General features: G+C 38.9%; 2 protein-coding genes across 3 annotated transcripts in view; one reads left to right on the top strand and one right to left on the bottom strand.

Annotated features, from left to right (window-relative positions):
* Window positions 1-27,628, bottom strand: part of LOC149225628 (protein ACCUMULATION AND REPLICATION OF CHLOROPLASTS 3, chloroplastic-like) — a 514,713-nt gene that overhangs the window by 89,216 nt on the left and 397,869 nt on the right. The window lies entirely within an intron of this gene.
* Window positions 23,947-25,086, top strand: LOC149225632 (putative GPI-anchored protein At1g61900). Its single transcript, XM_089376837.1, has one exon. The coding sequence runs from the start codon at window positions 24,346-24,348 to the stop codon at window positions 25,084-25,086; it is 741 nt and encodes a 246-aa protein (XP_089232963.1). The 5' UTR covers window positions 23,947-24,345.

Raw genomic sequence — 27,628 nt, 5'->3', positions numbered from 1 at the left:
ATCATTAAGCAATTATACAAGAAAATCATCAACAACAATAATGCCAGTAAGAACATTGAAGAGACAGCCAAACACAGGAGACACAATATTACCCTGGGAAAACCCCAAACCAGGGGAAAACCCAGCAACCTCCTTAGAGAAAGAATCAAGTTCAACATAGATACATCAGTCAAATTCAAGGTCAAATAGACCAACCAAATAGCTAGGTCACACCTAGTCATCTGCCCTCCCAACAAGTCAACAAATTCGGCCTTAGATCTGCTCCACAGATTTGATCTTACTTCCATCCACAGATTCGTTCCTTCCTTTCTGTGTTAGGTTCCTATAATACTAGTGTATTCCCTCATTGTTATTATCAATGTAGCCCCCTTACTATTATTATTGTGCCCATGTAGTCCCCATATTGTTATTATTGTGCCCCATAGAAGCCCACTATTTATTGTTGTGGCTTACATTATTATTGTTATGTCGGCTCTGATTATATTGTGAACCCTTAGACTCCTATATATAGAAATGAGCTGCAGGGGATCCGCAAATAAGAAGAGACAGAACTCGCAATTCCTTTTGTGATTTAGGAGCAGATTATTGGGTGAAGGAGCTGCAGTCAAGGAGGAACAGATCTCGGGTATCCGCAATCAAGAAAATGAGATCTCGCATGAAGGAACAAACCCGCTCCTAGGGTTTGACTGCACCTCGGTTGGTTACTAGGTGCAGTCATGGATAGATCTCGGTTGCAAGGATTGATTTCGGAAGAGGACGCAACTATAACTTAAGATCTGGGCTAGATATGATCTTAGCATAAACTCTGTGATGACAATCTTGACATCTCTGTCATAACGTCCTGACACTTCTTGGTATATGGATCTGTCTGATATATCACAATTGCATGACTATGGTCTCGACATACCCTAAGCAGATTCTAGCGCAGAGGTGAACTTGGTGAAATTAAAGATGCAATCACAACAATCTTTGTGCATAATATACATATACTACACCAGTCACGCACAGTGACTCGGCATAATTATATTTCGGTGATGACTGTGATCACAATCACATCTCAAGCATCTTGAGGAACAATGACGAGGTTTGTATATAATATAAAGGGCTGCAGTATTGGTATGCTAAATGGGAGCAGTAATAATCATGATAGGCACAGTCTTGGCAAAGTAATGATGACAAAGAATCATGATCTCATAATGCTACACATCATCTCAATCTACAGTAAGGTGCAGTTGATCTTGTTCTTAAAGATCATGTTCTCGATGAAGGTATAGAGATCACCTCGGTGGTAATCTCTGGAGCAGTCATGATGCAGTAGTAATGTTGTCAATGATACAGAAGCAGTAAGGATCTCAATAATGCAGCAGTGAAGCAATGATGAAGATCTCAACAAACCTCGTTGACATAATGATAATCTCGGTGAAGGAGCAACAAGGATGATTGCAGTCATGGTGCAACAGCTATGTCACACGGTTCGAGTTCGAATTCTAGTTCGACAAAGATTAAGTTTGATTCGAATTTGAATTTTCCGATCAGGTTCGAATGAGGTTCGGCATTAGATTCGAATATACCATAGTTGCGGTGGAGCGCCCCCCCCGAACCCGCTCCCGAATCGCGCTCCGGGCGGGAGCGGCTCGGGAGCATGCTGCCAAAATCGTTCCCGGACAGGAGCGATTTTCGGGAGCGCGCTCCCGAAAAAAAAAATTGCGCTCCCTGCCATTTTCGGGAGCGCTGTAGGGCGCAGTCGCTTCGTCGTCCCGGAGCGAAATTTTAAGCCCGGGAGGGATCGGGGAGCGATCGCTCCCGATCGCTCCTGGGCATTAAAAAATCGCTCCAGGAGCGTTTCGAGCGGCACCGGGAGCGATCTGGCAGAAAAATAATCCGTGGACCTAAAAAAAAAAAATTGTTTTAAAAGCCCAATGGGCCTAAAAAAATTTCATTATCACTTCATTGAGTTGAGTTTGTTGGAGAGCAAGAGCAAAGGAGCAAGGAGAAGCGAGGAGCAAGTGCCGAGGAGCGAGGAGCAAGTGCCGAGGAGCGAGGAGCAAGCCTGCAGAGGTAAGTAACTTAGTAATTTAGTTAGTTTAGTTAGTTTAATTTAATTAGGTAGTAATTTAGTTTATTGAGTTTAAAAATCATGAATTTAAATTAAATTAATAAATTAAATTAATTAATCCCAATAAATTAAATTAATTTGCAGATTCAAGAATCAAAACCCTACAAGCATAAAAAACCATGGACCTGGCTATATTTCTTGGCATTTTCCTCTTCTTGGTCCCTTTTATGGTTATTATGGTGCTGGAGAGTAGGAAACAGAGGGGCCAAACTGAAGAGGGGGATGAAGAAGCTGGAGAAAGTCGAATTGGTGAAAACCCCGGTGAGGAGGAGTTGGAGGAGGGTGAACATGACCCTCAAAAAACTAAACAAGACCAAACCCCATTGTGGAAATATGTTAACAGGGCTGAAACAGGGAGACGGGGTGGAACCACTAAATTTCATTGCCCCCATTGCAACACTGATTACACAGGTTCATACACCCGTGCTAGAAGACACCTCTGCGGGAAAAGGCCATGGGATGGAGACAAACAAATAGGAATCAAAACTTGTACAGCGGCGTCAGCAGTGGATAGAGCCATATACATAAGGGAAGAGGAGGAAGCCCAATACAAATCAAAAAAATCAAGGGGTTTCTTTGAACCAAGCTCACAATCACAAAGAACTCCTTCAGCATCCTCCCAAGGCAGTGGATATGGAGGCACATGGTCATCATCTTTAAGGCGTAGAACCATATCAGATTTCCTTGATGAGGGGTGTAGGAATGATGTGGATTCAAAGGTTTACAGGTTTCTCTATGCATGTGGGATACCATTCAATGTTCTTCGCTCACCTTATTGGCACGAAATGGTTTCTGCCATAAATGATGCCCCTAAAGGATACAAGAGCCCTGGGTATGACAAGGCAAGAACCGTTGGCCTTGATCATGAAAAAGAAAAATATCACATTCTTTGAATAGAATGACAAGTTCTTGGACTGACCATGGGGTGTCCATTATATCTGATGGATGGACAAATGTAAAAGGCAAGCCATTGATAAGTGTTCTTGCTGTGTCTGTTAGTGGTCCCATCTTTCTAACTGCGCATGATTACTCAGACAAGTTCAAGACCACCATCAACATTGCAGAAGCATTACTTGAAACAATTGAGCGTATTGGGCCATACAATGTCATCCAAGTCATCACTGATAATGCTCCTAATTGTAAGGCAGCGGGAGCAATTATTGAGGATAAATACCCCAACATATTTTGGTCTGGATGTTTGGTTCACACATTGAACCTTTTGTTGCATGATATTGTCAAGAACAAAAATGAACAATACCAATGGATTGGTGATTTGTACAAGAAAGGCAAACAAATGATAAAATTTATTACAAATCATAGCAATACCCATGGCCTTTTCTGCGGTCACTCGAGATTGGAGTTGTTGAAGATTGCGAAGACCAGATTTGGTAGCTATTACCTCACCTTCAGGCGCCTTTTGAAGGTAAGAGAGGCATTGGCTAGCATGGTATCAAGTCCACATTGGCAGGTATTAAAGGAAAGGGCTACAAATGCCGCTGACAGGGGAGGTTTTGAAATGGAGGAGGCTGCTCTTGATGGTCAGTTTTGGACAAGTGTGAGGCAAGTATTGGATTTCACCAAGCCCATTTATCACATGATTCGGTTTGCAGATACAAACAAACCAGTGATTGGCGAGGTGTATGAGCAGATGGATACCATGTTGGGGGAAATAAAAGATATTGTTCATAACAGAGATCCCAACTTGTACAAATTGATTCACGATTGTGTGTGTGAACGATGGAATAGACTTAATCTTCCACTACATTGCTTGGCGTATATCCTTACGCCAAAATACTACTCTACATCTTGGTTGGGCCAACCTGCAGTAGGGGATGGGGTTAGGACCAAACCCCATTTAGATCCAGAGGTAACTAGAGGATATTTGGAAGCATTAGAAAAGTTGGTACCTGACAGGGAGGAATGTGCAGCTGTGCGCTTTGAAATAGGCAGATACTTCAGTGGCACTGGTTTGTATGGTAACTTCCATGCAATAGACGACAGAGATAGATTTGATACTCTCACATGGTGGGAAACATATGGCGGCCATGGACTTTTGCCAAAATTGGCAAAAAAAGTTCTTTCACAGGTTGTAAATACTTCTTCTGCAAAGAGGTGTTGGAGCACCTACAGCTACATACATAATGTGAAAAGAAACAGACTCAATGAAAACTGAGCAGAAAGCTTGGTTTATGTGCACTACAACTTGAGGTTGTTGAGTCATTACTGTGATCGGGCTCATGAAGATCCCACATATAAAATTTGGGACAATCACCCAGAGGATGACAATTTGGAGGATGGCATTGTACATATTGAAGAACTGGAAGAGGAACTTGTAAGGGATGAAGATGAAGTAGCTGCAGCAGCCATGCCACCTCCACCTCCACCTCCACCATCCAGTAGCAATGCTCGAGGTCCGAGTCTTGTTCCTTTGTTGTTGCCACCTCCATCTACACCCTCACGTGGAGGTTCTAGTTCTGGTCGTCAGTCTGTGCGGGAGACTCCTAGAAGACCACCACGACCTGCTTATACTCCTGGAGACTCTTGTGGCAAGGGCCACATGTAGATTTACAGTTTACTTGTCTTTTTTAGTTTCTACTAGACTTTAGTTTTCATAACTGTTGAATTTTGAGTCCTTGACTCTTGACTCTTGACTCTTTCATATCATAATGATATTTTTTGTAAACAATATATCACTGTGACAATGAAAATTTGAAGTTTGAAGTTGGGCCTTGGCAATTATAACTCATTGGTAATGATTGTGAATTATGAATATGATGCTTCGTGAAAGACTAAAGTTGTTTCATTTCATTTCATTATTCATGTTTCATTTTATAAATTTATAACATTTCATATCATGTTAACAGTTAGAAGTTAGGACTTAGAAATATCTTAGATATTACTTCTTGTAATGGTTAAACTTAGCTTACAAGTACAACTTTGGTGATCAATGATGATAAATGTTATTGACTTTTCAATTTTGAAAGCTTGAAGTTGAAACTTTAAGACTAAATTTGATGAATCATGATTCATGAGACTCAATATGTTGCAATTGTAATATGTATTTTACTAACTTGTGGACATGGTTGATGACGATTATAATTTCTAGATGATTGATGTGATATGGTTCAATGATCAATCTATGTTTTTTTTTATGTTTTTTTATGTCTAATTCATCATTCTACATGTTTTTGTTGACATATATGTATCAAAAATTGAAAAATATAAAAAATATATATATTTTTAAAAAATCGCTCCCGGATTCGATCCCAAACCGGGAGCTTCTGAAAATGGTCGCTCCCGCTCCCGCTCCCAAGCAACATGGGACTATACATATTTTTCAATATATATATATATATATATGACAAAATAATAGAAAATTCAAAATTCTATTAAGATACCGCCCAAAATAGGATTAGAAACTACCAGAAGCTATGCCTTTCTGACTGCTACAGGACTATACCCTAGTGCTATCATAAACGCTGACATACTTATGAAATCCATTTTTAGAATAGGCTGTAGCCATCCGTTTTCAGAATAGGTTGTAGCCTGTAACAGCCATCATCAGTGCACCCTTACTCTGTCCATTATTCACCTAAGGAGGTTGCTTATATTTCCTTGGAAAGTGCACATTTGAGAGTTGTTGTAGCTCACCTCCTATGCTACCCACTCTTGTAACGATACCATCAAATCTACCTTGAATAGAGGACCCAAAATGCTAGAAAAGGCCCTCAAAGTCAGCATGAAGCCACCTTGAAATCTATACCAAAATTCAGCCAGTAAAAGTCTGAAACATCTCCACCAATATGATCTTAAAATGCTGATTTGGAAATCTGGGCTTTGTCTTTGTTTCTAAGTGTGTATTCAAAGGTTAACAATTACTCCAACTTGGGGCAGCATCCCTACAGGAAGCTGAGATTCCCGGAACTCCAGATGCTAGAGAAACTTGAAAAGTGGCAACTTGAAAACAAGTGAATGACTCAAATCAACCCGTCAAACACAAATTCTGGATTCCAAGACCAGTGACCTATGACACAGCCCTAAAACAAACCTTGTTCCCAAGTCAACTCCAACCACATGATTCAGACTCATCCCATCAACCAATGGTATCCCAAGACACGTGTAAAAGGAAAAACTACATTTTAACAAATATTAACCCGGACCTAATGGTGGACTTACATTTGAGCGCTGATCTAAAAACATATGGAACACAAATCAGAATGTTGTGAACATATAATTAACTGTGTGCAAAGATAATCACGTGCCTAATAAAAATAGGCTTGAAACTGTAAATTTGGAGTGTAGTTGAAGCGGGTTAGTGGTAGGGGGCACAACTTGATGTAATATATGAAAGATCCAAAGATAAACCGGCGAACCCAACACCAACACACAACACAACAATCGACCAAACTTAATTAAACAGAAACTCAATACAAACTTATAAGTTATAACTTCAGATCGACGGTACCTGGAGGCTGGGTGACGGGTCCTGTGTTAGGGTGGGTGACGGGTGCTGCGTGCACACTGGTGACTGCGGTCAAGTTTCAACACCGACGCTAAAGCTCGAACTCGAAGCGTGCCGGTGCAGCAAATCGAACGGAGGTGTGACTGCATGAGGGTGCAGCAAATCACAACACTGCGTCATGCGTGAGCAGCGTGACTGCACAGCCTACGACTCACAATTCCTCAACGCTCACTGCTCAAGCCTCAGGCTCACACTGCATGACTGCACGTCTGCACAGCGCAATCAACTCAATAGGTTGAATGGAACCCTAAATCGAACCTTAAAAAATTCGTTTAAATTCGTTTCAGGTTCGTTCAGGTTCGAAAATGTTTGTTTAGGTTCGACTTCAGGTTCGAATTTCAGGTTCGGCGAACCTGAACGAATTTCAAATTTTTTTTCAAGTTCGTTGAATTTCGAACCTGAACCTTCAAGTTTGGTGAACCCTGTGACATAGTGCAACAGTGACCTAATTGAAATGCTAGAAGACGTACTCTCTGAGATGCAATAAAGAAGGTCATCTTCATGAGATTTGATCTCAATTGGGAGATCTTAGTAAGATGATAAGAAGACAATCATCTATTTTCTCTTTATAAGCTAGATGTCACGTGTCCTTGGGACAAGGAAGCTTCCTCATCTAACAACTAATGGTACCTGTGCAAAATGGAAAAAGGAAGAAGTCATCTAGGACAAAGGAAGCATTTGCCAGATGGGGATATACAAGATCTTGAAGATTCTTTGATGGAACCTAAGTGGAGGATCCCCTAGTCAGGAAAGGCAACAAGTGTTTCATCAGGAAATCCAACTTTTGGAATTCATGAGATGATGATCTGATGACATGAGAAATGAAGCAGATAAAGGGATTGAAGATCTTTTCAATCAAGAAAGTTGCTGAAAGAAGCCTAAAGGAATATTGAGGTATGAATGCTTGTATTTGTGTAATATTGTAATGTCATGTCATATGGGTGCAGGTAACATGGATCGAGCATGATCAAAAGGGAAAAGATCTCCTCCTCTGAAAGGATACTTAAAGACTTAAGTCACACTAGATGAAATCAACATAATATGTCCTCATATAAAGTATGAGGTAGTTGATCACAAATAAAGAACTCTGATTGAAAGCTCTTGCGAATGAAAGATGTGAGGATGGAGGAGATCGTGAATTATGCAACCATGATGAAGGCAATAAACATCTAGAGGATAAGGAAGACTTGACCAGGAAATCTCCCGGAATGATGTAAAGACTCTGATGGAAGTCTAAAAAGATGAAGACCCTTGTCAACAGATATCGTACGGAGATGTATCAACATGTATACAGGATGTTGATACCTACAAGGAGATGTCACTGGAAAAAATCCATCACCAAAAGGTAACTTGTGATTTGCTTTTGGTGTCCGACCTCTTGGAAAAGTCTAGGTATGTGTGCAGGGCCATGGTAAGAAGAGTTGTGAAGGATGTCACAACTATGTACCCCATCATCGAGAACAATCACCGTTGAGGGAAAGGTGAAGATAGATGGTCCTATGAAGGAAGCCCCAGATGTAAAGCCAAGGAGGATACCTTCCGAGATGACATTATGGAGGAAAGTGACGAATTGTTGAACCCTACATATAAAGAAATTGATGCCATCAAAGTCTTGGGTCATCAGTCAACTAGAAGACCCTATAAAGTACTGATGACAGAGTCCCCGGGTAAGAGGGAGCTCTAGGAGGTTCCTATGAGTAAAGGAACTCAAGCAAGTTTCTGAGTGAAGAGAAACTTGGAACTCATCACTGGTTAAGAGGGAGAGTTAGACACAACATTCTTGTCATCAGTTTGGAAGAAATAATGGAGGATTATGTAATCATTTGGCATCACTCTTTGAGGATGTGGTAGGGCATCCAAGACAAGAGTGGGCAAGAGGACCAATATTCTTGAGGGTTGGGAACCCAAGATGAGAATAGTCCTAGTAGGGCATACTCATAGAACACCCAGGTGGGTATGACCCTAAGAGAGACAATGATGATGTGTGTCTATCAGTCATTGGTCTCGCCAACATTGTGTGCTCGGATCTATTTGAGAGATAGAGATGTTAGTCAAGGCCTTGCTATATGGAAACAATGTTGGTTGAAATCATGTTATAATAGATGGATAACTAATCCAACCCTTTGCTTATGAGAACTCTTGTATTGAGAATGTCCATGTACCATGTATGAATGAATACCTCCCTAGTTAAGAGGGAGTGTTGAAAATAGTGTAACTAGGATCGGTCTTCATTATTTTTGCATTAATAAATTTTTTTATTTAAAGAATTATTTTTTCTCTAATTAAAGAGCTCAAGACAAAATGAAGAGAGTCATGTATTATTTTTGTAAATGTAATGAATGTAAGTCCTTGTAGATCATCAATGAATACTCCAACGTGTACCCACAGATTTGATGCAAAGGAACCTCTTGAATAAATCTAGAAACCTCTTATTATCACATCAGCTAAATGAAGGATCACATCGGCTAAAAGGATCACGTCAAAGTATCAAGTCAGCTTAATGATAAGGAAGGAAGCCTATATATAGGTTGTGTTAATACCTCTTCAAGAAACAACGAACTTCATCTTTCTCATTGGTGAATACAAGTGAAGTGAAAGGGTCGATGATGAGCATAGCTGCAGTCGTTGAGGAGGTTTGTCCCCTCATCTGCCAGCCTGTTCTCTATTGCGGCATTTTGATCCTGGTTAAGGGTATCTCAGTTCTTGTGTATACAGTTGGGTTGAAGGTCCATATGAGTTGTAGTTGGACAAAGGAAGCCATTACCGAATAAATTGAAGTCATCGTAGGGCTAGAAGAGCCCTACCTCTCCTAGCATATATATTAATTTTAGGTATGTTCTATGCTTAGAGCAATTTATTTCAATTTTCACAGTTAGCCAAATACCTTTTCCAGATTAGCAATCACATCAACATTAAAGTAAACTGCAGATAGAACATAAACATAAATCGCAGAAGACAAGCCAAGACAAGAGGACACAAGATGTGGCGCCAGCCAGGGACAAACCCCAATGTGGGAAAACCCTTGATCAATTCATATTATATGTTCTTCAATAATTCAACAGAGAGAGAGAGAGATAGTACATTTACAACAGAAGTCAACACTTCGACTTGACAAGATAAGAACATAGATCTTCTCTAAGAAGATGTCTCATGAGGTAACTGATATGGACTCATGTGATTCCATCACCCTATCATAGTGTTGCACCATGTTGCACCATCATACCATGTCCATCATCACAGAGCTGCACCATGTTGCATTACTGCTGAGTTGTACCTCATCATGTTGTACCCATCTTACTGCTCTTCATCATCATGTTGCACCCCCTTGTGCTGCATCTTCAAACTGTACCTTACAGTGCCCATCATGTTGCATCCCCTTGTGTTGCATCTTGATACACTTATGCTGCACCTTGGTACACTTATGTTGCACCTTGATACACTTGTGTTGCACACCCTGATACACATATGCTGCACCTTGATACACTTGTGTTGCACCTTGATACACTTGTGTTGCACACCCTGATACACTGCCCATAACAACTCTTGCTATGGTGCTATGGCCTGCAGCCTAGCACATAGCAACAAACGTATCCCAGATAGTGTCCAATCATTATTAACGCAGCAACATTTAGTCTATAGAAATGTCAACTCTTGAACATGCTGTAATGCTGCAATTTAGGGACTGGTTAGGGTACTGACCACAGTCCCTAACAGCCCATCTAAGCTGGCCCAAAATTGCTCTTAATGACTGCAATTGTCCTCCAATGAGATGCTGCCCTCCATGCTTCATCATTGCAGTCCTCCTTGATATAGTAGACCTCCCAAATAGTCCCACTAATGAACTGCTATAACCTTCACTTTTCTTGTGGCTAGGGCAGTCATGAGACTGCATATAAGGAACCATTCAGATCCCTTCTCACAGCAGTCTAAGGGCACATGAAACCCTCCACAAATGCGGCCTAGAATAGTGTTAAGGTGACTGCGTTTAGGCCTGTGTTCAGCCATGTATAGACTGCGTCTAGGGCACGTTTAACCCTTCCTTAGATATGCAGCTAAGGCTCCTTTAAGGCTTCCTCATGTCTGCGGATTAGGGCTGCCTTGCTGCGTGTAGAAGTTCCCCTAAACAGTGGGTAGATCTCCCTTCTTTGCTGCGGCTAAGAAGCCTCTTTTGACTGCGGTTTAGGGCATCCTTTAGCTGCAGATTAGGGCTCACTTTAGCTGTGGATTAGGGCTCTTCTAGCTGCGGATTAGGGCCTCTTAGATCTGCGGCCAAATCTCCTACAAGTCTGCGGCTAGGGCTCTCCTAGATGACCCTTCTTTAGGGCTGCGTAGAAAGCATCTCCTCTAGACCTCCTCTTCCACTAAAAACCCAAACAAGTGGAGAGTGAGATCAGAAGAGATGATTATCAAATGACTTAAAGTCCTCCTTTATTTATACTAAAACGTTGAGCACAAGTGGGGTATATTTGGTTGCTAGCCGACCTTGACGAATTGTCCCATAACACAAATAAATGCATATATCCATGAATACTTATCGGAATCGGATGATCTTCAGATCAATCCTACACCTCTCAGTGAGAGGGATCCAAGAAAAATATCAGTTGTCATAAATTGGATGACCCACATGGAGTTTGGCCCTAGTTGCCAATAACAATATATGCTCACGTTCTGAAACGAAACTTTTGTTCTCACTGCCCTAAAATAGTCATTATGTTGGCATCACAAATCTCAGATCAAGAACCTATTAAGGTGTGTGATGGGTCTACATGAACTGCGAAGGTAGCATCGGGCTAGAAGAGCCTATCCGAATCCAATATTGTTGACTGACATGCATTTTTCTCAAACCAGATATATTGTTTAGATCTGCAGGAGGACACATTATGTTTGGGTACATGTTTGGAGGTATTGTCATTTGATGTTGAAGGCATTTCTAAGTCAATGTTTGGGTCATGTAATTTCTCAATAAAGATTCTATAAGAAAGAGTTCAAAGGGTTTTTCCTCTCACGATTGGAGAGTTTTTTGCCCTTGCTTGTTGCAAATATGTTGTGTACTTCTGTATTCTGATCTTCTTGTTTTGGTAACAGTTTGAAGATAATAATTCATATACACAATAAGAAGCAGAAATAATATCTCAAGTAGTTGTCATAGTTAAGAGAAATCAAATATTTATATTGCCCTTCAATTTCTCAACACAAGGTTGACACCACAACAATTGGAAGAAAAAAGAGCAAAAGGGCTTTGTTATAGTTGTGATAGCAAACACACTAAAGGTCATAAGTGTGTCGAGAAGAAATTATTTTACATAGATTGTGAATAGGAAAACGAAAAGGAACAAGAAACGTCAAAAGAAGAGCATATACACCAAGAACCAACCCCAGAGAAAGAAGAAATGAATCCGACCATATCTTGTAATGCATTGGCAGGAATTACCACTCCTCAAACTCTCAAGATAAAAGGGCATATCAAGAAGAAAAAATTAGTAGTGTTGATTGATTCGGGTAGTACCCATAATTTTATTCATTGTAAGATAGCCAAAGAATCAAATTGTTTCCTATATCCAACACTAGAGTGTCAAGTGATGGTTGCAAATGGAGGAACCATAAATCGTTCTGGAAAGTGCCATAATATCAAGCTATCCATGGGAGAATATGTATTGAATAGTCTAATGCTTTCCATTCCAATGGGTGGTGCTGATGTTGTACTAGGAGTCCAATGGTTACAATCTTTGGGTACGATAGCTTTTAATTTTCAAGAACTTCTCTTGACATTTTTTTGGGAAGGAACGGAAATTGAATTAAAGGGTATCGCAGGGAAACTAGGAAAGATAATCAACTCTAATGGCATGACAAAGCTTCTAAAGAAAGAACATCGAAATCATTTATTTCTCCAGATCTCCAAAAAGTCTTGGACAATCATGTTGGAAATAATACTAAGAGGGGGGGTGAATCAGTATCTTCAATTCAATAATCTTTCATTTCCCAATCATATTTATATACGCTACTTTAGTGAAGTGAACTTGCGTGTGCACACTACTGTGATTAAAGAAACCAGCGTATACCCAGAGAACTTATGATTTAGTTAATTTATCATGTGTTGATCTCTAATCAGTATCTTATTATACAGTAACTATGTGCAATAATAACAAAATAAACTGTCACACATAAGAAACACACATGAACACCAATATTTAAATTGGAAACCCAATGCGGGAGAAAAACCACCTGTTGTTGTCATCTCTGTCTTCTTAATATAAAGAAAATCAGTTTACAATCTTGTACTAATGCAGACTCATACCAGTACACAGGCACCCACCTGCAAAAGGCTACAACCTTCTCTCGTTTTCCAGCTTCTACTAGAAGAGAGCTACAACCCCCTAGCTCTTGTACTAGCGGATATGTTTACTAGTACGTAGGCGCCGGCCTACAGAAGGCTACAACCGTCTCTCTTCCTCCAGGTACCACGTTTCATTAATTTTCAGACTGGATGCTCCTGGTACAAAACAACACAATAAGAAGGCCTCGTTTCATCAAATTTTCACACTGGACCCATCAGAAACTTTGAAGCTAAAACTCTATAATAATAATTGTATCAACTAACAACCAGTGAATCTAAACTATCAGATCATTATCACCACAACACTGTGTTGAACCCAGAAACTTGCATCATCATTCAGAACCAGCTGCAACCTCAAAAATCATACATCAGAATGTATATGCTACTTTAATGAACCCAACCTGCGTTTATACGCTACTTCCTTTAACAAAACCTGTGTATACCTCTAGACTATCGAATCACACAAACTTCTAAATCAAATCTATACCAACCAATGATATTCTGGACATCTACTATCAATTTACAGAGATCCAGACAGTCAGCAGCAAAGATAACCCTTCTTACTTAATCAATCAATCAATCAGACACAAACTCCTTATGCATTCAGTTTTACATTTAGATCTAAGAAGGCTTCATTGACAGACAGCAGTAAAACAGCAGCACTAGTCAGATAGATCTGTCATTTCTGAACAACAGGGTTTTCTTCTACATACACTACATGGAAGAGTCGAACGTGCATGTATACGTGCCTTTATCAAGGCGAACCAACGTAAAGATCTACAAAAATTAACTTACAACTTTGTTGCTATTCCAGACTTCAGACATACCTAGATCATGACATTTAAAGAATAAAACATGTGTAAGTAATCAGATCTAGCCCAACCAATATCAGATCATACAATGATAAGTCATTTCAGGTCTCATGATCCTGATCCAACATTGTATCCAAGGTGCACAAAATATTTCATATCATATCATAATCATAGATCCTACAACATAAAATATACTTCAAATAGAAGTATTCCTGAGAAACCCTTTCACTTGCACACATGGCCCTTTGATCTTCTCCTCCTTATATAGTTTTTGGTGTTTCTCAATACCTCGGACCAAAACAACACTTAGAGCCTGTGGTATTCTTGGACGGGATCAAATAGTCGTTACTCTGCTCAATATTGTGGGCTAATACCATGGTATTGACCCTTGGTATTCTTTAAACTTGAATTTCCTTGATTTTCCAACCTATACGTGCTTTTCCTCTTGTGAAAGTGCGTGCATAAGTATACGTTATTTTTGTTCTGTTAACCTGCGTGTATATGCTTCTTTGTCAAAGTGAATCTGTGTATATAGCTTACACCATCATTTTCCTTCAACTTCAGGATTTTGATCAGTAAACCCTTGTTCCAACTTTCTGTTCTTCTGTACCAATGTCCTGTTACCTCTGAATTGACCTGTTACAATGTGAGTTTCCTTTTATCAAATCTGAACTGGCCTGTGAGTGAGTTGCCATCAAGAACAACACTTGTATCATAATGCCAACAATCTCCCCCTTTGGACTTGATGGCAACCATATTGGCGTTGATTACTACAAGCTGTAGAAACTATTAGAGATATTAGAAACTGTTAGAGATATTAAGCAACACCAAAATACTCTCCCCCTTTGACATCAAGGGCAAAGGGCGGACCAAGATATTCTCCCTTTGAGATACACTATGCTGTCCATGCTCCCCCTAAGTACATGCAAAGTCTGCAGAGATATTTTTCAAAAGAATAACATGACTCTATAACTCAACTATGTGAGTATGACCTTCCTATCACCAATGACTCATACATACATCAATCACCCAACCAAGTGGGGATACACCAAATTTGACTCATCCACCCAACCAAGTGGGGATATACCAATTGTTTATACATGGCTGAAATATAACAATTATTACATCATCCTTCCCATGCATAGTGGGGAAACAAATTACATCATATGTCCAATAGGACTCATTCGAAAATAGACTATGACAGAATGTGACATATTACACCCTAGATCTTTACATGACCTATGCAACAATGAATATCTGAAACCATAGTTGAAATCAGCAACCATAATGCCAACAATGCAGAATGTTTGTGAAGGCTAATGCTCCCCCTAAACCTGTGCTACCTATGCATTGTCAACAAACCATTCATCAAGGCATCTTCATCAGTCAGATAAAAATCAATGAACAAAGCATATCAGCAGACAGTAATCATCAATATCAGACTGAGCACCCATGTCAGAGTCTGACCCACTATTTTTCTATCAAAAAAACATATACACTCCTTCAGCCACAGAAACTCGCGTATATACGTGACTATCCTTCATGAAACCCGCATATAGGAACCTTCTTCTGAAAACTGGATTTAACAATAGGATGATGCAGAAACTACTCCCAGCTTTTGTTTGAGATACTCAAATCAAATGTTTCTCTGGAAAGCGGTCGGTTTGGTAAATATATCAACAACCTGTTCTTTGGAGGGAACATACTCCAATTTAACCTTTTGTTCAAGCACTTGTTCTCGTAGAAAATGGTACTTAATGGGTATGTGCTTGGTCTTGGAGTGCATGACAGGATTTTTCGAAATACTGATGGCACTTGTATTATCACATAAAATGGAGATGGGTGGAGAACATGTGATTTGAATATCTTGCAATGTTTGCATCATCCAGAGTAGTTGTGTGCAACAAGATGCAGCAGCCACATATTTTGCTTCAGTTGTAGATAAGGCAATCGAACTTTGTTTCTTGCTGAACCAAGATACTAACCGTGATCCCATATAGAATGCACCTCCACTGGTGCTTTTTCGATCATCAACATTTCCTGCCCAATCTGCATTTGTATATGCATGAAGAGTAAGATCTGTATCTTTAGGATACCAAACACCAAAGTCTTGAGTTCCTTGAAGATATTTGAATATTCTTTTTACAACCATTCCTTTGGATTTGCTTGGAACCTTCCAACAATTCCTACTGCATGCATGATATCAGGTTTCGTACCTATTAGATAGAGCAAACTTCCAATCATATATTGGTACGTTGGTTGATTCACTGTAGGTGATTCATCATTAGAGCTGAGACTACATCCTGTTACCATTGGAGTACATACTGGTTTAAAATCTTCCATTCCGTATTTCTTCAGAATCTGCTTGAGATATTTGGTTTGTGAAAGAAAAATACCATCTTTTGTTTGTTGTACTTGTAGACCAAGAAAATAAGTTAGTTCACCAAGTAAGGACATTTCAAATTCTTGTTGCATAACCGAAGCAAAGTTCTGACTCATAGATTCTTCATTGCTACCAAAGATGATATCGTCAACATAAACAACAATAATTAGTAGTTTATCATTCTCAATTTTAGTGTATAAGTTGTTTTCTGCAAACCCTTTTGTGAACCCTTGTTGTTGTAGATATTTGTCAAGGTGATAACGCCAAGCCCTTGGAGCTTCTTTCAGTCCATAAAGAACATTTTTGAGCTTCCATACAAGCTTTGCATCATTTCCTAGAATGAATCCTTTTGGTTGTTCAATATAAACTTCTTCTTCTAATTCTCCATTAAGAAAAGCAGATTTTACATCCATTTGATACACTTTCAATTTCTGAAAACTTGAAAGAGCAAGAAACATTCTTATGCCTTCAAGTCTAGCAACAGGTGCAAAAGTTTCTTCAAAGTCTATACCTTCTTGTTGAGCATACCCTTTACACACAAGTCTTGCTTTGTTTCTAATAACCTCCCCATTTTCATTCAACTTATTCTTAAATATACATTTTGTTCCTATAACATTTTTATCATGAGGTCTAGGAACTAATTCCCTAGTATCATTCTTTTCAATTTGGTCAAGTTCCTCATCCATGGCCTTAACCCAACATTCATCTTTGCGAGCTTCATTAACATTCTGTGGTTCTATGGAAGATTGTAGTAATAGATAACTAGAAGTTCCTACAAGCGTTTTTCTTGTCTGTACTCCAAACCCTTTTTCTCCTAGAATTTGAGATTCTGGATGATTCTTTTGAACATACCTGGATGGAGTCTTTTCCTTGTCAGTTGTATCTTCTTCTGATGCTTCATTGGATTCTTCCTCTATATCATTTTGATTTGATACGGGAAAACATTCATCGTCTTCCTCACTGTCATCTTCCTTTGTTGATTTCATCTGTTCCGGATTTCTGCATGCTTCATCAATGCTTTCAACAATTTTTCGAAGTCTCTTATTATAACATTTATATCCTTTACTTCTAGATGAGTAACCTACTAACCAAGAAGAATTCCTTCGTCTGCTCTGGGTTCAAACTTACCAAGTTTGTCATCAGTCTTTTTAATGAAACATTTGCTTCCAAAAACCCTAAAGTGTTTTACAGTAGGAGGCTTACCATACCAGATTTCATGTGGAGTTTGATCGCTATTTACCCGGACATTAGCTTTGTTGAGAATAGTCACTGCAGTAAATGCAGCTTCACCCCAGAAGGTGGCAGGAGTTCCAGATTCATCAAGCATAGCTCGAGCCATTTGTTGAACTGTTCTGTTCACTCTTTCCACTACCCCATTTTGTTCAGGAGTTTCGGCAACAAAGAACTGCCTTTTCATTCCATGTTGTTCACAAAAATCAAAGAATTCATCTGATATGAATTCACCGCCTCGATCAGATCTGAGACATTTGATTTTTTGATCTGATTCATTTTCAACTAAAGCTTTGAAGGCTTTAAATTTTTCAAATGTTTCATATTTATGCTTTAGTAGACCTATCCAACGCATTCTAGAAAAATCATCAATGAACAAAATAAAGTATTCTTCTCCACGAGGTGACTTTTTCCTTGTTGGTCCACACAAATCAGTATGGATGAGTTCAAGAGGCTTACTTGCTGATCCTTCTTTTTCATTAAAATGAACTCTGGTTTGCTTACTGACTTGACATGGTTTGCAAATGGTATTTTTTGGGATGCTGATATCTGGAAGATCACAAGCCGCCTTGAGCCTGCATGCTTTTCTTATTTGAGAAAATCTTAGATGCCCCAATCTTCTGTGCCATAACTAGTTTTCATATGTTTTGCTTAAATAGCATTGTGTTTGTCCTCCTTTCAGTATGTATAGATTGCTTGGAGTTCTTGTGTCTTTGATTACGGTCTTTCCTGTATCAATCTCATGAACCACACATCTATTTGATCGAAACACAACTTCATTTCCTTGATCACACATTTGACTGACAGTCAACAAGTTTTAAACCATCAACATACATGACATTTCCATCTTTAACCTTTTCTTTCAAATAAATAGAACCTTTACCTTTAATGACAGCTGGTGTGTCATTTCCAAAGGAGACATTCTTTTCCTTTTCTAAAGCATTATATGAATGAAGTTTCTCTTTATCACCTGTCATGTGTTTAAAACATCCGCTGTGACTGTACCACTGATTTTCTTGTCCTTCTGCAAATAGAGCTATGCCACATATTTCTGATTGAAATTCCTTCTTTCTCCATACCCTGAAATTTGATGATGTTTGCTCCTTTTGAAGTGTTGGCCGAAATTTGCTCCTGCATTCAGATTCTTCATGACCAAAGTTATTACAAAACGAACATTCAATTTCATCTTTAAGAGGAGAAAAGTTATTATAAGAACTTTTCTTAATTCTTGTTACGTTCCTTTGATTTCATGCTTCTCTAGTCATGATAGTTTTGTAAGAAACACATTGAGCAGCCTTATGCCCAAAGTTATGGCATGAAAAACATTGTCCATTAAAGAAGTTTTTGTGATCATAGAATCTTTTAGTATTGTTTACCTTTTGGTTGATGCTACTATTGATGTTCATCCTTCGAGTAAATTAAGCATGATTTACCTGATGAGTACTTTAGGCTTACGATTGACATATTGTTCATTGGTCTTTGTTGCATCAAGATAGCTTTTGGTGGAGGTTGATGGCTTTTATGATTGGGATGATTCTTTAGTATATCCAAGACCTGTCTTTATAAGAGGAGAACGTTGAACCTTGATGATTTCATTTAAAGTTTTTGATCCTTTAGCAAATCTAAGATTAAGAGATTTTGTCTTCTCAAGTTCTTTTCTTAGACCCACAACTTCACATTCTAGTTTTTCATTGTGCTTTTCTCTTTCAGTGAGTTGATGTGTCAACGTGTCTATGATCATATTCTTTTCTTCCAAACAGATTTTGAGTTTAGTGATTTCTTCAAGAAAGTCTTCCTCTTCTAAGGCATCCAGAAAATCATCATTGTCATAAGCCATGAGAAGTTTATAATCTTGTTCAATTTCATCTTCATCACTATTAGATAATCCATCACTATCTTCATGAGTATAGTAACTTCTTCTATTAACAACCTGTTTTCTATTGCCTTTTGCAGATTCCTTTCCTTTTTCATGATTATCTTTATGAGGACATTTTGCAGCATAATGGCCAACTCTACCACAAGCAAAGCATTTGAATGGTAGCTTACCTCTAAATCTTTCAGAACCCCGTTGAAGCTTCTTGACAAAGTTTACCTCATCTTCTTCTTTTGAAATATATCTTGATTCATTGTGCTCTTCCTTTTCTTTCCCCTTTACTAAAGCTTTGAACACGGCTTCTCTCATATCTGATGGACCTCCTTTTCTCATTTCAAAGACAGTTAAAATTCCATGAAGTTGAACATCAATAATAGATTGAAGATCCTGCTTTTCTTCTATCGCAAATACTTTTGACTCAAATTTAGAAGACAAAGATCTCAAAATTTTCTCTATTAAAGTAGCCTCATTTATCTCTTCACCCAAATTCTTCATACAATTAACAATCTCATCTACACGTAAAAATTAACTAGCAATACTTTCATCACTATGCATCTTAAGAGTTTCATATTGAATTCTGAGAGTTTGGAGCTTAGCACGTTTTACCTGGGAGTCTCCTTCGTAGCTCTAAATGATTTTGTCCCATATCTCTTTGGCTATCTTGAGCTGCATGACTTTGACGAATTCTGATTCTGACAGACTTCCCAATAAAGTATTGATTGCTTTGGCATTGGTTTCGTATAACTTCTTACCTGTTGTATTTGTAGGTATTGCTACTGGAAATTGGTATCCTCCTTCCACAATTTCCCAAACATCAGCTCCAAGTGACTGAAGATAAGCTCTGGTTCTTATTTTCCAGTATACCAAGTTGTTCCCGTTGAAGATTGGCGGTCTGATAGATCCCATGCCTTCGTGATTATTCATCTTGAAAGATCACCCTTCAAGCGATCAAGCTTCTTCTAAAGAACCTGCTCTCATACTAATTGTTGGAAATAATACTGGGGGGTGGGGGGGTGAATCAGTGTTTTCAATTCAATAATCTTTCATTTCCCAATCAGATTTATATACGCTACTTCAGTGAAGTGAACTTGCGTGTGCACGCTACTATGATTAAAGAAACCAACGTATACCCAAAGAACTTATGATTTAGTTAATTTATCATGTGTTGATCTTTAATTAGTGCATCAGTATTGTAACAACCCATCTCAAATCACGAGCAACATAGCAATATTAGCATGCATGTGAGGCATGCATATGATAGCTACATATGCATGCATCATATACATTGCACTAGTATATATATATATATATATATATATATATATACATCGACTATATATCGACTATTCATGGAGAATGTCTAAATATAAGATAAATGAATTAATTATCAAAGGTGTAAATTAAATACCTAATTCTCGTTAATAGAAGAAATATACACTCAGTAAGAAATATAGTTGAGTTTATTCATATGTTTACATATATAACCCAAAATGTGTACTAATAAAACTAAACCCATAAACCTTATGATTAAACTTGACATTTTATAAAACATAAAATAATTTGTAATATTTAAAATCATCATGGTCTTATACTATTTAATAAATTAAAATACCAACTGTCATAATTAATATGACACCATTCGATATGGTGAGGATCTGATTCAATTAAAGGCAGATATCATGACAAAGCAGCCACCGCCTAACAAAATCTTATCCTTCCATAAAGGCGGTGAACAGATGCGTAGAGAGGGAGGAACCTCTGCTATTTAAAGGGAGGAAGGAGGATTCCAAAGGGGGGGTTCGATGCCTGTGGATGGGGAAGGTGGTATTTACTGTGAGTGGAAAAACTGAACCGGGTGCTGTTGAAGGAGGAAGGAGAGGAAATTTATCCATACTACTTATAATTCGGAACTACGGAACTATTGAGCCTTACTTGTTTTGAAGTCTCTGGGCACGGGGGAACGGTATGCATCGGTTGAGAAGCATACTGGATTGAGTATCTAGGTATACTCGGTTTGGCTGGGTGGTTTTGGTCATTCGGTAACGAGAGAAGTTCTGCAGCATCCTCATCGCAACAGCCGTAGCAGATCAGGTAAGTACTCCATCAAATCAATTAAATACAGTTTCACAGTTTCAGCAATCTTTACAGTTTCAAATCAATTAAATACAATTTCACAATTTCAACAATCTTTACAGTTTCAAATCAATTAAATACAATTTCACAGTTTCAACAATCTTTACAGTTTCACAGTTCAGTAATGGCCCTTAACTTAGTACGGCCATTACATATGGTATCGGAGCTGGTTCAACTTTCGGACCTGTTAAGTTTATTAAAAGATTTAAATTTATCAAAATAAGGTGGTGGTAAAGCCATTTAAATCATGCATTCAATAATAAATCTGACTGAAACTGTCTGTTAGCACTCTGCAAAACGTTAGGTAACCAGAAACTGTTGAGGCCTTTACAGATGAACAGAAAAGTACTCCATCTTCTGTTTTGAAAGAATATTTTGAAGAAACAGATGCAACTCAATCCACTGATATAACACCAGAAGTTGTTGAAAACTTTGTTGCTGAGCAGCAAAAACTTTCATCGTCAGTTATACAAGAACGTGAAGAGACAGATACAACTGAAGACACCAACACAGCACCAGAAGCTGTCGAGACCTCTGCTGATGAACAGCAGAGTATTTCATCATCAGTGTTGAATGAAAATAGTGAAGAAACAGATATAGCTGAAGCCACTGTTACAGCACTAGAAGCTGTTGAGAACTTTGACACAAATGACAATGAACTGGTCACAAAAGAAACAATGGAAGTGATAGAGCCATATAAAGAAATCAATATGACTCTTATCACCATTGTAACAACAGGGGCAGGTGTTGAAAACCGAAAAAAACAATGAAAATGTATATGCTGATCAACAACAAAGTGTTTCATCTCCAGTTTTGGAAGAAAACAGTGAAGAAACAATCACAACTCAAGCCACTGATACAGCCTCAGAAGCTCTTGAAACCTTTGGTGATGAACAGCACAAATTTTCATCTTTTGCTCTAAAGGAATGTGAAGAGACAGACACAACAGAAGCCACTGATACAGAACCAGAAGCTGCTGATACTTCTAATAATGAACAGAAAAGTATTTCATCTTCAATTTTGAAAGAAAATTATGAAGAGACAGACATAGCTCAAGCTAGTGATACAGCAGCAGAAGTTATTGAGAACTTTTATAGAAATGAAAATGCACTGGTAGAAAAAGAAACAATGTTGATGAAGGAGCCACATAAAGAATTCAACATGACTGCTATCACAAATGCAACAACAGACACAGTTGTTGAAAATGAAAGAAACCATGAAAATACAGATGCTTATAAATAGCAAGGTGTTTCATCCCCAGATTATTGATCTATTAGCCAATATGTGAACGACTTTTCATGCCAAATTTGCTTATATCAGATTTCAATATGCAATCTAAATAGGACTCGGCCCTTTGAGATCAGCTACAGAATATTATTGCAACTCTGGAATTTCAATAGGAAGATGTTATATCTCGGCCTATGTGGAAGGAATCCTTTGTTTGACGGTGGAGAGAATATCAGCTTGCAGGACAGTAAACAGACAGCGACAACCTGAGGGGATAATAGACGGTTTTGGGGACAGCGTAAATAACATGTCTGCCGGAGAGCAATTATACATTAAAGGTTCGCAAAAGCCAGTAGCCACGTTGCTCACACATCGTTTCTAAACATCTGACGCGTCGAAACTCATTTCTTAGGGGGCGTTGGTGTCAAACGATGATATTAATTGCTTAAACCTTTGACGTATGTTAACCACCGGCGGATAAAGGAGTATGCGGTGGTGTAACGGTGGAACGCTCTCGGGCCTTCACCGCCTGGAGCTCGAAAGGTTACAGACAGACGGACGTTCATCGAGAGACGGGTGGCAGTAGACGCGCGCTGACCTGAGAACCATCGTAGGCATTTTAGTATGTAATAACTTGTATTAGTTATAATATTATAAGCATATCATCTTTTGTCGGTCACCGTGGCTGCAGATCTGATTGCCTGCAAACTGTTCAACACTTCCACAGCGTGGGATTACGATAGAAATCGGGCGTTATATAAACAGCTGTAAATTGGGATTCGAGTACAAGTTACAGAGATATATATACAGAGTATGTTCGCAATGATATAAGAGAGAGGGGAGGGATCCGCGTGAAACATTCGTTCGTTCTGTAACTGCTAGTCGTGACGGTGGTCACGGCCTGGAATGCGTATATTATTATCACATGCTTTATAAACTCTGACCCATGTGAATTTTAAAAGGATTGCCTGCATACGAAACCTCCAGCTCCTTTTCTCTTAAAAGTGATACGCACTTAATTCCTGTAGCTTGCACTCTTCAACAGTGGTACGCACTTAATTCCTGTAGCTCGCACTCTTCAACAGTGGCTCACTCTCTGTGTAGCTCGGTCTGTAGCATATCTCTGTGTGGCTCACTCAATGACTCGCACTTCATCACAGTAACTCACATATATCTATGGCACGCATTCCTTATCTCTGTAGTTTGTATGGTGACTCGTTCTTTTCCACAGTGGCTCATATTTCTCTATATAGTTCGCATTGTTTACCAGATGACTTGCATTATATTTTCTACAGCTGTTTTGTATACAGGACGATCATAAGCTGAGAATTCTATGAATTAAAGCGAAATAGGGGCTTTGGAGTCCGCGTAACCAGGGAAAGGGAAGGGAATGAGATGTGTGGGAGATAGATCGGAGAGCCGAGGAGCGATATAGGGCGTTTGAAGTGAAATGTTGAATGATTTGTCATCGTGCTGATCTCCTGCTGCCAAATTTCGGCCTTTCCACCGATTCTCAGATCTGTGGATGTCGTTGCCATTGCCGGAAGGTGTCCTAAACGCACGACGTCTGACGCTCCTTCAACGGTCCGGACTGAGAGCCGCAACGTCACGTGTTCGAAACGTGCTCCGTCGCGTCCCGAGGGGCCTGCCGGTCGGTCAAATGCCGCGGCCGTTTCGTGGATGCTGTTAGGGAGCAGCGTTGCGCAGGCGAAATCATGAGGAGAGGGTGCGAACGTCCCGACCTCGGCGGCTGCGGAAGGCGAAGGCGACGACGGCTACGGCTGTCGAATCCCGACGGTGCCTTCCTTTTGTGGTTGTATTGTTCTCGAGGTGTAGTCTTTGCGTGGCTTGCAAAGCAACTTGACTTTGATGAGGCCAATAGTGCATTTCGAATTTTGTTCAGTTGCAAGATTAACAAAGTCTGTCCTCTGTCATTTGAAGATATGTCATCAGTGGTTGAAGCTTGTAGTGGCTCGGCTCCTAAAAATACGTCATGCTGTAGCTCTCTGAATGACTACATTCTAACATTGCAAAAGCAGATGCTAATAACAAATAAACAGGCCTTGAACTGTGCAACATTGTTTGGATCTATGTTAGGAAAGAAGGGCGTTGTTACAGATCTTTATAAATTATGTGAAGTTGATTTAAAAGACTTCAGCCTACAAGGTTGTTTACTGCGAAGTCTACCGACAGATGTTGTATTTGATTATCCTACTGGTGTTAGCTTTACCTGTGACTTGAGTGATAATATTGATGCTCTGTGGTCTTCGTCATCTTCTCTGTCACCCTTGTCTACTTGTGCTTCAGCAGCTTCACTGCCAGCATTGCCCACTTCTGAAACCTCAGGTTATTTAGAAAGCAAGAACAAATTTGATTGGGAAACTATACCGAAGAATGCAAATGTAGAAGATTGTAGATTAAAAGAGAAGGGATTTCTGATAAAAAAAAAAAAATGATGAAAAGAGCATGAATAGTCAAGAAGATCAGAATAAGCAAAGTTCCGATGCTAAAATTGATGAAGACAAGAAATCCATTAGAAATCAGAACCAAGATCAGGACCATTCACCACCTCAAGAGGGATCTCCTGAGAGTGATAAAGGAAATGGATTAGGAAAGCAGGAACAAGTTCCAACTGTTTCTTCAAATTTGTTTGTTAGTGCTGTTAACACACCGAAATTTATTGATGTTGCTGAGAAATCAGATGACACCAAAAAAAAAAAAACAAGCATTCTTTCAGCTTAAATCAAGTGCAGCAACAAATAGATGGAACTCAAGTTTCTCACAAGGCAAATTATAATCCATCTAAGATGAGAGATGGTGTTATACACGGTATGGAAAACCAAATTGCTAATGCTGTAAGACAAGATAGTAAGGACTCACAGATGATTTCAGTAAGTCCTAACACAATCAAGCACAGGGACAATTTTCCATGGCAAGCAAATGTCAATGACTTGGAGACATTCTTATGCCCCTCTGTAAAATACTCTCCTCTGACGAATTCTAAACTTGACTATACAAATGATGAATCTACAAATGATCTTTTTCTTGAATATGTTCCAGAGGAAGACCAGTGGAAGCTTTTGGATCAAACTGGAAGTATTCCAGATTCTACAAGTGTTGCATCACAACATGATTCAACGAAAGTAAATGGTCTAAAGCAGCATAGACATTCTCGAAAGGATATGGAAATGGATATAATTGAGCCCTCATATATTATCTTAGATACACAAATTGCTTCTGATGAATTGATAAAAGAAAGTAGTTTGCAGAAGAGTCTTCTTCAGGAAGCTGAACAAGAGACAGAACAAGCAGAGGATTTATCAAATTTGATCAAAGAACTGATTGTCAATGCACTTAGGCTAGAAGTCAGTAGAAAATTGGGGATATCCCATATCAAGGCATTGCAGCTTGATCTGGAGGAAGACTTGTCAAAAGTGGCTGATGCAGTTGCATTAGCAGTAAAGCAAGATATTCAGAGGTCTGGTAAAGCAAGGCCACATGAAACAGAAAATCTCAAAGACCTGAAAAATTGTGCAGAGAATGAAAGAACTTTGCAGCCAGTTTTCTTTATGGTCACTGGGGAGAAGGATTTGTTCGATGCTGGAAATGATGTGGACCAGTCAGTGCCTCGTTCTGAATATAAAACAGGCAAAGCAAAAGGAATTTTGAGTAGAAAAGAGATTGGATATAAGTTTGATGATCCGAGAGAGACTTACAAACAACAGGAACCAATGCATGATGAAAAGCACCAAAATAAACATGCCAGAAGTATTGAGAAAAACAAGGAATTGATGGTCGAGCCATGGTGGGAGCAATGACAGCTGCGTTTGGTGCAACAGCAGCACTTGCAAGCCACAAGATGAAGCAAAATGGCTTGTTTAAAGGGACTGAGCATGTTGAAGCTTCTATTGACTCTGGCCTTGACTGCAGAAATGGAGGCCAACTAGAGGACACTAATAGGAGTGTTGACAATACTATTGACACTGATGCAAACTGGCCTTTCCTGCCGATAATGATATGGACTCCTTGATGCTGTGAATTCCTTGATGATAATATGGACGAGATTAACTCCTTGAAGAGTTGAACGAAAAGGAGTTGACGTATTCTCTAGAGATAAGTACTTTCTTAAATATTTTGATATTATGCTTTTAATTATTATTAGTCTCTTGTAATTGTAAATTTTGCTTGGATGGATTCGTTTTATTATTATTTATGCTCCAATAACAAACAAGTGGTAATGATGTTTATATTCTTACAAACTTCTAGATATTCATTTTTGTTTAGTCATCCTCCTTTATAATTACTAGGGGACTCACTCCTCGACCTGTCTTCTTCTATCTTGCATAGAAACCACAAGTTGTTGAATGGTTAGAATCTGCTCTTGCCTTTTATAATCAATGGTGCTCTGTAATGATATATTCTTCACTGTTGGATTGATGCAATTTAGGAACATCTTTAACAATTGTTTGAAGGCTAGTTCTGTTGTTACATGCCTACCTCATACATGAACAGAACCATCACATAAACCTTAAACCTCACACATTCTACTGCTGGTGCATTTGATTACAGTTAATACAGTCTTTTGTTATTGGCTCCTGTAGTTAATGTTCGGGACATTTCAATCTCTAAGATATTTTGCTGAGATGTGATGATAATTCTACTCTACTACAACCACGTAGATATTCCTCCTTGATAATTGAGTTTGTATAAAGTTCCTCTATGAGACCTTTCTTCAAGTTCGTATGAAAACTTCTGTAGGTGTTTTCTTAATAGTTTTTACTTCAGAAAATATATATATATACTGTGGACAAATAACATTCAATGAGGCCTCTAAAGAGTCACATATAATATCTTCCTTACTCAAAATTACCCCAGCTGTTATACATAATTTAGCCATATTATTATCACAATACCACAGTAAAAGATGTAGGATTTCCTCCTGTATATTCTCTTAGTTTCTAATAAATTTCTGAGTTTTGTGTGAAGGTTACAGTGATC

The sequence above is a fragment of the Pinus tabuliformis genome, chromosome J, assembly GCF_031772625.1.
Source record: "Pinus tabuliformis cultivar Carrire ecotype Pingquan chromosome J, CPIR1, whole genome shotgun sequence".
NCBI lineage: Eukaryota > Viridiplantae > Streptophyta > Pinopsida > Pinales > Pinaceae > Pinus > Pinus tabuliformis.
Note: the sequence above shows the minus strand (reverse complement) of the source record. Positions and strands in the feature narration are given on the sequence as shown.